Source organism: Amblyomma americanum, chromosome 7 (genome assembly GCF_052857255.1).
Source record: "Amblyomma americanum isolate KBUSLIRL-KWMA chromosome 7, ASM5285725v1, whole genome shotgun sequence".
Lineage (NCBI taxonomy): Eukaryota > Metazoa > Arthropoda > Arachnida > Ixodida > Ixodidae > Amblyomma > Amblyomma americanum.
The window spans coordinates 82,819,843-82,830,839 of NC_135503.1; the positions used below are offsets into that span (position 1 = coordinate 82,819,843).

Below are 10,997 nucleotides of genomic sequence, written 5' to 3' on the forward strand. Positions count from 1 at the left end.
CGAAATTATTCCGGAGCCCTCGACTACGGCACCTCTTTCTTCCTTTCTTCTCTCATAGTCCCTCCTTTATCCCTTCCGTTGCGTTGCGGTTCAGGTGTCCACCGAGATGTGAGATGTACTGCGCCATTTCCTTTCCCCGAAAATCAATTTTCATTTCAAATAACAGGATACACAACGAAGCAAAAACAATACAATTCTTCAAAAACGACGCTGCACAGACGCAGTTAATTTCCAGCGATTTAATTAGCCTACTGAAAAGATTTGTCATAAGTAGATTACTTTCATTTATCGGCAACGCGCAGCCTGCAGCGTCATTGAACGTGCTGGGATAAGCAGACAGTTTTCCGAGTGAGTTAAATTCACCTGCAGCCTCGATGTAGTGCGCTCCTCGCAACAGCGCTTTCCGTCGTTTGAGTTCACTCCGTCATCGCTTCTAAAGCATTTCGACCTAAAGCACTTGGACGGATTTTGCAAAGACGGGTGCGCGATGACGGCGGCAAAAAGCGACTGAGAGCAGGATCATTTCGCTACCTTAATCACGTCACAATCTGTAATAGATGCTGTCGCGCCCTACATAAACACGTGAGTGGGCACGTAGGCAGTAGCACTGACTCTTGAAACCGTACGCTTTATTATTCTTTTTACCAAAGCAACCCACCTACGACTACGGGGGCTCCTTCTTGCTATTCGGCGAAAAACGTAGACCCAGGCAGGCCGATCAGCACACTACCATATATTGAAGCGAAAACAAAGTGCCATCACTTTTTTTTTTTTCGGGGCTCCAAGAGGCTGCGGTGACGCGGAGACAGCTCACGCACTTAGAGCTCTGAAACATTTTGACTACGCCTCTGAAACCCAGTACCAAATAAGCTGTCACCCGGACAACGAGCCCTTTTATGTACTAGTTGCAGCTGGCAGCTCACATCAGGCAACATCGTTTCTGTAGAAGGAACGCACCGATGGGTCAAAATGTGGGCGGCATTCCGATACACATCCAACCCGCCCTTTTTTACTGGCAAGGAAGGAATGACGAGCAACGGAAAAAAAATTAAAAAGGGCTCCTAAGCGCGCCTCGTCAGGTTAATATTAACGAATGCGTTCATTTCTTCCGTCGTGCACTCGTTATATCTAGCGCGCGCTACCTGAGTGAACGTATTTCTTGCCTTTGACAAAGAGCGCGATTTTGACAGCGAAGCACAAACACGCCCTGTCTCGCCTGAAGGGGCAACCTAGTGACAGATGCCCCGGTCGCTTCGGAATTTCTGGTCCTCCCGGCGCGCGCTCCTTCGGGGTCGACCTTGGCCACGCGTCGCTTCACTCTCGAGACGCTGTACTACGCTGTCAGCGGCGAGATGGCGACGGCCGATGTCTGCCGTCGCCGCGCCGAGCCAACGTACGCACTTCGGCAGCGTCACGGCAGCGTGTGTTACCGGCCGTTTCCAAGTGACGAAATCGACCGCGCTTTTTGGCACGGGCGCCACAAACGAGCTAAGCGCGCGCAAACCTCAGCTGCCCCAGCGCGCGTCTGCCATCCGGAAACCGCCGGTAAGTTGGTGGACGACCCCTCCGCCTCGCCCGCCGGGCGGTCGGCGCCATTTCCAGTAGATTGTCTTGGTAGCCTCCCCCATTCTGGCCCCCACATTTGCCCCCCTCTCGGGTCGGGGGAACCCCGCTGACAAGAAAGGCTCGTTCGCCCCCTCACCACCACCTTTTCCTCTTCCCTCATTTCCTCCCCGCAGAGGCTTTCTTCGTTTATGAAGCGAGAGAGGAGGAAGCAGGCAACGCGTGCTGCACGCGCAAAAGTTCAAAACAAGCCCTTCTTCCCGCTCAAATGCGATTGGTTTACTTAGGTCACGTGCTGATTGGGAGCGTTCCGGTTGGCTGCACCGCCCCCCACGGGCGCTCCGAGCGGGCGAACAACTTGTGCTGCCGGCAAGCATTCTCTTTTGACAGCTGCGACGCTGCGTGCAACGTTGTGCGTCGTGAGTGGGGACGCTCGCTCGCTTTTTGTCTGGCAGCCGGCGGCGAGCGTTTGTGCGTCGCCTAGCCGCTCGCAACTGCGGCGCGCGTTTGCATCGAACGAAACGCGTTTATTTAGGCAGTCGCCGTAGATTACGAGGCGGTCGCCATGGATAAGATTTTCGGAGGACTCAAGAGCCTGATCAAGATCGACGTTATCGTCACCGACAACCATGTGTTCCGGTTGCACTACAAGGTGACGTGCGCGCTGCTCATCGCTTTCAGCATCCTGGTCACCAGTCGGCAGTACATCGGCGACCCTATCGACTGCATCAGCAAAGACAGTGTGCCCTCGCGAGTGCTAGACACCTTCTGTTGGATCCACTCGACTTTCAGCGTCAAGGATGCCTGGAACAAGAAGGTTGGCGTGCAGGTGCCGTATCCCGGCGTGGACAAGTACACGCCGGGCGAACAGCGTGTGTACCACGGCTACTACCAGTGGGTGTGCTTCGTGCTCTTCCTGCAAGCCGTGCTCTTCTACATTCCCCGCTACCTGTGGCTCGCCTGTGAGGGCAACAAGATCAGCACGCTCGTGCTCGACCTCAACTCGCCCATCCTCTGCGACGACAAACGCAAGAACAACCGCAAGCTGCTTGTGGAGTACTTCATCAACAACATCGGTCACCACAAGATGTACACTTTCTACTACTTCCTCTGCGAAATCCTGAACTTCGTGAATGTCATCGGCCAGATCTACCTCATGGACGACTTCCTCGGCGGCGAGTTCTCGACGTATGGAACGAAGGTGCTCGAGTTCACCGACTGGGATTGGTCTGTCCGCTTCGACCCAATGATCAAGGTCTTCCCCAGGCTAACCAAGTGCACCTTCCACATGTACGGCTCGTCCGGCGACGTGCAGAAGCACGACGCCATGTGCATCCTGCCCATCAACATCATCAACGAGAAGATCTACGTGTTCCTGTGGTTCTGGTTCGTCATCCTGGCGGTGCTCTCTGGCCTCGTGCTGGTGTACCGTTCGGTGCTGTTCCTTTGGCCCCCGGCCAGGTTTCACGTTCTCAAGTCTAGGGCGCGTCTCGCGAACGTCACCTACCTGGGACGCGTGCTGGATCGCTGCAAAGTGGGCGAGTGGTTCCTGCTGGACCTGCTCGCCAAGAACCTGGACCCTGTCCACTACAGAGACCTCATCTCCGACCTGGAGAAGCACCTGGAGGGAAAGTCTCTGGAGCTCGTCTGATGACCGTAACTCCACTTTTTTTTTTCTTCACTCTGTTGTGGTGCCATCTCTTCGCGTCCACGAACCCCCTTCACGAGCGGTTTTTCCGCGACATAGCAGTGTGCCAGCGCAAGTATTTTGTATTTTGCACCAATTTAGACCGGCTGTATAGCTTCGGGTTTTTTTTTTTTTCTTTAGCGGCTGATGAGACCTGTGACCCAATTTGTCAGTTGTCAAATTCGGACGATCCGCTCCTATGCTTCTCCCGAGGAGCGACTGGGAAATCTCTCGAATTGATCATCCTCGCAGCGTTTGAGGCATCGACAAATACTTCTTTCGTACCTTGCATAATTAATTCTCTGGAAATTCACGTTAATCCAATGACTACAGCCTGCGCGCTCCGGGGAGCATCACTTCGCAATAACTGACGATCCCTTAGACGACGAGCTTTTCTAGCAATCGAGGCGCGCTTGTGACGGCGGATGCGGGGACGTGTGTTTCGGTACCCTCGCAATTTGACCTTGCTCGCCGTGCAACAGCAGTATGCAGCCACCAGCGACGCGGGCTGTGTCGCCCATTTCCAGTGCCTTATGCATTCACTCGCCCTGGCCCCGTTGGCGCTGTTAACCGCGATAACCCCGTGCTCGCTCGGCGCATCCTTCGCGCGCGTCGGCTTCGCCATTGCGGCTGGCTCACCTGACGCTGTAGGCGCCGATCGATAAACCGCGGTGCGCGCGGCGGTGATGGCGCCGAAACGTCGTGCTCGGCGCCTACCCCGCAGCCTCGGTCGGGTCGTGAGTGGAGGAGCCCACGGAAACGGGCCGTGGGAGCCCTTGTCCATTGTACGCTGCCGGGAAATTTCATGGTCATCGGAGGTTGCGCGACATCCGAGTACCTTTGGAAAGACTGGCACGCTGCGTGGGTTACGCAAATCTGGGTGAATTTTGCGGGGGGCAAGGCCGCTCGCTTCATTTGCATGTCGTCCTCGCGTTTCTCGGTTCGGCGTCTCTTGGGTATGCTCTGAGGTTCGGAAAGAAAAGATGCTATTTCATTAGTTTGATTCTGCCCTCCCTGTGTGGATTTTTTTTAAGTAATCTAGATAAGCGATACCAAAAGTAGCCACTAGTGGCTGCGGAATTGGCGCGATTTTTCTTTTCGCAAGGTCTTCGTTAGTGCCGAGACAACTGCTTTAACTCTGTGCTTTCGCTAGGCTGCAATTCAGGAACGCATGCAAACTGACCTAATTGGATGGGGCTTTATCGTTAGGCTGCAAGTTTGACAGTGCCGTTTTCAAGCATGACAATGGCTGGAGTTTGTAACTGGCAGTAAGCTGACCGCTTAGCGTATGTAACTAGCAGTTTGTAACTGCCTCTGTTAGCAAAATATCTGTTGGGTAAAGCGTTCCCACAGATTTGTGTCATGTTTTTTTTTTCGTCGCGCTAACATCGCGTTCACGTTTTTATGCCCACTTCCTTTGCTGGCCGAAAAAGAACGCTGCCCCCCGCCCCGCTTCGTGATTTAGCAGTCATTGCTCCGTGCCAAAAAAAGAAAAACAGAGGGGGTTTCGCGCTTGGTTTACAAAGCATATATGTGTGCGTTTCTTGTGTGTGGGTGTTTTTCTCTTCTCTCTCTCAGCCAGCCATATTCAGTGGCCTGCCGCTCGCGTGACGCGGTCGGCTCGAGCCTGCGCCGTCCCATCTAGGACGCGTCGTGACGTTTTTTTCTGTTCACTGCTGTTCCATTCCATTGTCCGCTTTTCAGGCTTTCTCTCTCCGGTCGTTCTTTCTTCCTTTCCATGCATTTATTTTTTCTAACCTCACTTCTACGTCCCATGCGCTGCTAGTGTGATAAGGAACCGCTGAACCGTTTTGAATTTGAAAAAAAAAATTAAAACGACAAAATAGGGTTTCAAAGGGGGACTGGAAACCGTTTCTTGTCACACCTGGGGTTTCGCTCCCCGCGCTCCGCTCTTCGGGTCCCTGCGTTGGACCGCCACACTTTATATTGTGCTCTCCGGGGGCAGGATGCCGCCGATGCCCACAACGCGGACGAGCACATCCACCATCGCAACGACGACTCCCTTGTTCGGCGTTTTAATGAATCCCAGAGATCGCAATCGAGTCGGTGCGCTGGCGTGTGCTTGCGCTGCTGGCACAAGGCAAGCTCGCTACGCGGAAGGGCCCGGCGCGTGACGTTTCGCGGGTGACGCAACCGCGCCAAGGATTTCTCGCTCAAGGCGGCGCCGAATCGTGCGTGCTAGCGCCGCCGTAGCGCTGGACGCGCCCACGTTGCACGTGCTCCCTTCTTCTCGAGCGGGGCAGCCCACGCCAGCGCACGCGACTAGAATTCAGTGCGCGCGCGAGGTGTCCGAGATATGGCTCGGTTGAGCGAGGCCTTTTCTGAGTGTGGCGCAGCTTGCTCGGGCCGGAGGGGCTTTAGAGCGTCTGTCCCACGGCCTTGGAGGCGGCGGTGTACATGTCGGCGCTGATGACGCCCCGCGAGGTTGTAGTAGCAGGTGCCATTAATTTCCGACAGGTACGGGATTGGCTTCAGCCCATCAGCATAGACGACGTCCTGGAGTCCTTGGACCCGGGCGGCGTTTTCGGCCAGTCGTACGATTCCCGCGAGGTGCAGAAAAAAAAAAAGTGCGCGTAGTGAATTCCACGTCTATTGCTCACTGGCGGGGGATTTGCAGGTATCTAAATTGGGCGCCTCGGAATGATACCTTTGCGCCTCCTAGGATACAATCTGACGAACACGGCAGAAGACGGGCCTGAGCTTCTTTTCAACGCCGGGTCATACCTAGACCATCGACGAGTTGCGCTTTCTTTTCCTTGTATTCTTTTGTTGCTGCACTGCACTCGGCCCTTCTTAACCAGCGTAAAGAATCGAAGGCGCAGTTTTTCTGACGTCCACCGGGAAAAGGTCATACTGCGGCTGGTTCGTTATTCCGACCCGGAAGCCGCGTCGAATCCTACCGTTTCCACTTTGATAGCGCTGGGCTCCGCGTTGCGTCGACGCGTTTGCTCGCACGTGACTCAGCCGCAGACGATGGCTGTGGGCAGGATGTTTCCAGAGCTGGCGAAGCACTGCGCTGAACCATTGTCGGTCATCAGCGTTCGTTCACTTCTAGTTACGCCTCTCGAAGGACGAGTCTCGGCGCACACCCGTTGGGTACACAGACACATGCTTTTGATACTCAAGGTGCACCTGTGCGCATTCACTGTCAATGAAAAAAATGGTTTACTTGGGTAGGGGTCACAGAACTGGTAACCTATGGGACCTTGCACAAGAAAGGTACTGCTTGGGTGTAGTTTTAATTCAGCTCATTATTGCAGCCGTGTATTTTTTACCTGCAACACAGCTCTAAGATACTGCTATGACCACAAAGCTTTGTGAGCTGGTTCTCCGCATTATCTGCTATATGGTGCAAAAACTATATCACATCTCTGTGGACTAGGACTGTTTCTGGTATCACCTGCTGTAACGTGCTCAGGTGGCTGATGTGGAAGCGTGTTCTTTGCACATTCGTGGCAGCCCCTTCAGCCTCTGCTTTTTCATTCAAGCCATGCAACACTGAGTCACCCAGCAAGTAAAACTTGCTTAACACTGTGCGCCACTTTTGCCAGCGGGGCCTAAGTGATTTGCATCTTGTGACCTTTGTTGAAACGCTGCACTTTATTGTCATGGCTTTGACTTTGCCATTCATTATGCACTTTCTCCATGCCATGGATGAAGCAACCTTTTGGAAACCTAACAGTGTCCATGCGTGATGGATCTTTGCCAAAGCTATAGGCAACATACATTGTTGCTGTTTAGTTTTAGGGATGCGTTCACAATCTTGTTTAAGTGGTGTAATATGTTTGAAATTTTCAAGAGTGATGTTTATGTCGCTCATCTTGCAATGACCTGTAATGCTAGCCAAAGCAGCAAAATGTGTTTTAAGAGGTTCCTCGAATTCGAATTTAGCATCAATATTGCATTTCGTTCATGATATAACTGCAGTAGCCACTTATTGTTGTCACTGATAAAACTAGTTAGATTAGCATAAGTGGCCATGAGCTGCCTTCTTTTTTTCCTATTTATCGCTCTGTGCTAGTTACCACAAGCCATCATGACTACTAACTACAGTTTTGTATCAAGAGGCTATGGCATGCCGTGTATAGCACTACTGTGAAGCGTTCTTTTGTCATGCACTCCATCAACCCTAAGAGCTTTGTGCTGCAGATGAACATAAATGGCTGAAGCTGTAAAAACGGTGTTGGGATACCAAGCAAGAAATAGTCTATCTTCACAGTGGTACAATTACAGAAAATTTTCACTTATTCTTAATTGTTCATGTGCAGCGCTTGTCATTTAACTCTTGTGGGACTTCAGCAGGCTCTGGAGTTTGTGTTACCGGTCCAGGTTACTCTGCCATCTGTAGTGACTCCCGCATATTTCATATCATAAGTGCTCTTGCTGGAGCACTTTCATCGTCAACCTAGTAACTTCAGGTGTAGCAGCCTTATGTAAACACTGCCACTTTTCCCAAAGTTCAGCCATGTTATTGATAGTGTGATATCTCGTGCTTTGTAGCCAGAGTGAATGGTATGCAATTTTTAAAACAGCTACTATCATTGTTGGTGCATCTTGAGCGTTGTGCTTACTAAATTCTCAGTGTTTGCCGAAATTATTGGGTTGTAATGTTTTCCAAAATTCATTTGCGGTGTGCGGCATCGTAATGAGAGAAAGAGTAAAGAGTGGTAGAAATGTTCAACTTGGAGCTCAACAGTGTATGTGCTGTGTGAATGGAAACGACAGTGATGGTATCGCCCTGTCTTATATTCTCACTTTGGATGTTGTCACGGATTGATCATGATATCTATGTGGTTATTTTCACCAACTCATTTTCTTTCGTGTATGGAAGCAATAACCAAGGACCAGTCCTGATCCATTAGTGCCATTCCTTTAGGCACATTAGTTGTGTTTCTGCTGTGCGTGCAGTTTTTCTGCAAATTTCTGGCCTCTTGCTGTTGACCAAATATCTGAACATTCCTAGCACAGCTTAACAAACCTTGGACATTTTTCTACATGCACACTGCTTGTCATAATTTCAAATTAAGGTTCGTTTGTGGACTATTTTCTGGAGTGAAGTTTGCTATGCAGTTGCTTATAAGTAGTGGCGCTGCATGCACATATCCTGTTAAACACAGGTCATATGTGTAAAGTTGTCAAGGTTGTTACAGCATTCTTGTAGCAGTGAGCATGGTGTTTTTATATTCTAGTAGAGCTCGCTTTAATAGCAATGATAGCTGTGAATTAATGGTGTCCATTGCATTTTGAGAAATATTTAAGCCACGTCAGAAGTAAATGTCTCTTTGCCTTATATACAAATAACAACCTGCCGGTGCTCAAGAAACTGCCTGTGAATGTGTGCTGGACAAATCTCATCACGGCTTTGCTGCATTTGCAAGGGGCTGTTATTGAAATGGGATGTTGGTTTATGCAAAATGGCCAGCAGCTGACTATTACTTCGGTTGTATGCTATTCATATCTCCAAGACAGGGTGCAAAAGCGTGTCTTTTAGCGAGTGTCCTTTGTCACGTATTTCTGACAGCTACGCAGGGTGAATGGCAAATTGGTGTGAACAGGAAGTTCATACCATCTAGTACTAGAGAGTTTTTGTTTTGACTGCTTGATCATTTTGATTTTTCTTATTATGTCATGCTAGCTATGATGGTTAGAGGTTCTATCACACAGCCATTGAGTAATGTGGCTGCTTGGCCCAAGCAGATGAATGCATTGGTGCATTGCCATGCTATTTATCAGTGGCAAGGAATTCTTTGTTTCATTTTCATACTGGTTCTATTTATTCAAGTGACTTCTTGCATTTGACATACCTGTGTTGTCTAGCTTCTCATATGCTATGCATTCATACTCATTTCTCCTTGTTGGAGCGATGCGAACAATGTATTTTTGTCTTCCAGTAAGTCTGCCCAAAAGATTTGTGGCATTGTGAACACATCAGTTCTGAGCTGTTCTAGAGCTCTGCTTAAGTGGCAGTCTGCCTATGATTGTTGTTCTGTTATTTTTCTCAAATTTGAACAAATTTTACTTTGTGGCACATGAATTGTTGCCTGGGGTCCATTGTTTTTTTTTATGTGGTGTGTTCTTGTTTGTTTTGTTTGTGATACAGGGACCACTTTTGTTTTACACCAACACATATCCTCCCCTTGTGCTTGGGGCAAGTAAATGCCCAAGGTATGTCTCATGATCATCCATGTGCATAGGCTGTTGACTTCAACATTTTGTAAGTGTCAAGCTGGGAGTTGTCATTGTGTAGAGCGTGTTAGAATGTGCATGGTTTTTGCATTGCACATCGTTTTTGTACCAAGACGTGTACTGTCGTGCATTGCATTATAGCTTGGCACGGCGTCTGTTTTCCTCCATGATGGATGTTTTTTTGTAAGTAATAAAAGAAAACAAAAAAATGACCATTCTTGAGTAGCATCTGTTTGTTTGTGACTTTGTTGGGAATTTGAGCTGAGCATGCCTATCAAGCAGTGCAGCATAACATCAGCAATATCTTTGTAGTGACCCTTGCTAGTACTTGCTGTAATTTCTTATAACACATTGTAGGAAGGCACTGAACCAATACTGCTAGCACAGAATCATTTGCAGGTGAAATGAGCTAAGTTGCACAGGGGTGCCATAACAAATCGACAAAATTTGTGCAGATCTGAATTTTTTTAGTATATTATAGAGCATGCAGGTAAAATTTTTTGCAGGCATCATAGATTTAAAAAGTCTGGCTGTGCAACTCTATTACAGCATAAAACATTTCCCACCGGCTCGCAGTAGGAGGAATGGTTTTGTGCAAAAGAGTAGCAGCAGTTGGGTCAAAAATTGGAAAGTGGGTATATTGGAGTGGACGTGTTCAAGTTTGAAGTGTTTGTTGAATGCCTTTAGAAGGTTTGTCTTACACAACCTTTCATGTGGAAGTTTGAATGTGCAGAATGAAGTGCATGATGGACGCCTCAAACCTGGTCAGCTACAGGCGAGGACATTATCGACATGGCGTATTCAGGGACATGCACCGTGGCGTCCTTGATCCATAGCCACTTTTCACTACATTGTCTACGGCACCAACTGGCTATCCAGTGCATTTTGCTAAGGGCACTTCTGCAAATGAACTAGACGCTAATTCGAAGGTGATGAAAGGCAGCACTTGGATGCTGTCCAGTTATTACTATTTACATTGGAATTTATATGCAGTAATTTACAACAGCTGTTTGTCACTGCTATTCTGGGGGCTTCATATATGTGACGCTAGTATAATGTTTTCTGTCTTTTATAAAAGACGATTAAAGCCACTACAACACGACTCAGCTCAGCAAGTTCTGGCATTACGCGGTGCAATATATTCGTCCGTGGCTCCTCCTAATAGTTCCATCCCTTCCCCTGTTCATTTCTGGCTAAAAAAAGAATTGTGTAGGTTCCTCAATGGTTTATGCTTTCCAGCATAGGTTCTGCCCATTTGCCTGGTATTTTATGCCAAACTTAGTAATAATAAATGTGGCATTTTCTTTCTGCACAAATAAATTTCTAAGCTCCTCATTTCCTGGCCTCGCTAAGGGTGATTTTCAGGAGCGAACACTGCATTCTTGGCAGGGAGATCACTTGAATGCTGGTATGTGGTCCACACTTGCTGGACAACCAAATTGAGTTCTTTTCATTTGTTTAACATATTCCTTATTTAAGGTGTTTGATAAAGGGGGCAGGTAGCTTAAGTATCAGTGAAAGCATGAAAGTTTTGCCGGCA

General features: G+C 49.0%; 1 protein-coding gene across 1 annotated transcript; it reads left to right on the forward strand.

The window, feature by feature from the left end:
• The first annotated feature begins 1,505 nt into the window (after positions 1–1,505).
• Positions 1,506–10,726, forward strand: LOC144099364 (innexin inx2-like). Its single transcript, XM_077632597.1, has one exon. The coding sequence runs from the start codon at positions 2,129–2,131 to the stop codon at positions 3,212–3,214; it is 1,086 nt and encodes a 361-aa protein (XP_077488723.1). The 5' UTR covers positions 1,506–2,128; the 3' UTR covers positions 3,215–10,726.
• Positions 10,727–10,997: the final 271 nt, after the last annotated feature.

Excerpts from the sequence above, each read along its gene's own strand:
- LOC144099364 (XM_077632597.1), top strand. The coding sequence starts at position 2,129 with ATGGATAAGATTTTCGGAGGACTCAAGAGCCTGATCAAGATCGACGTT.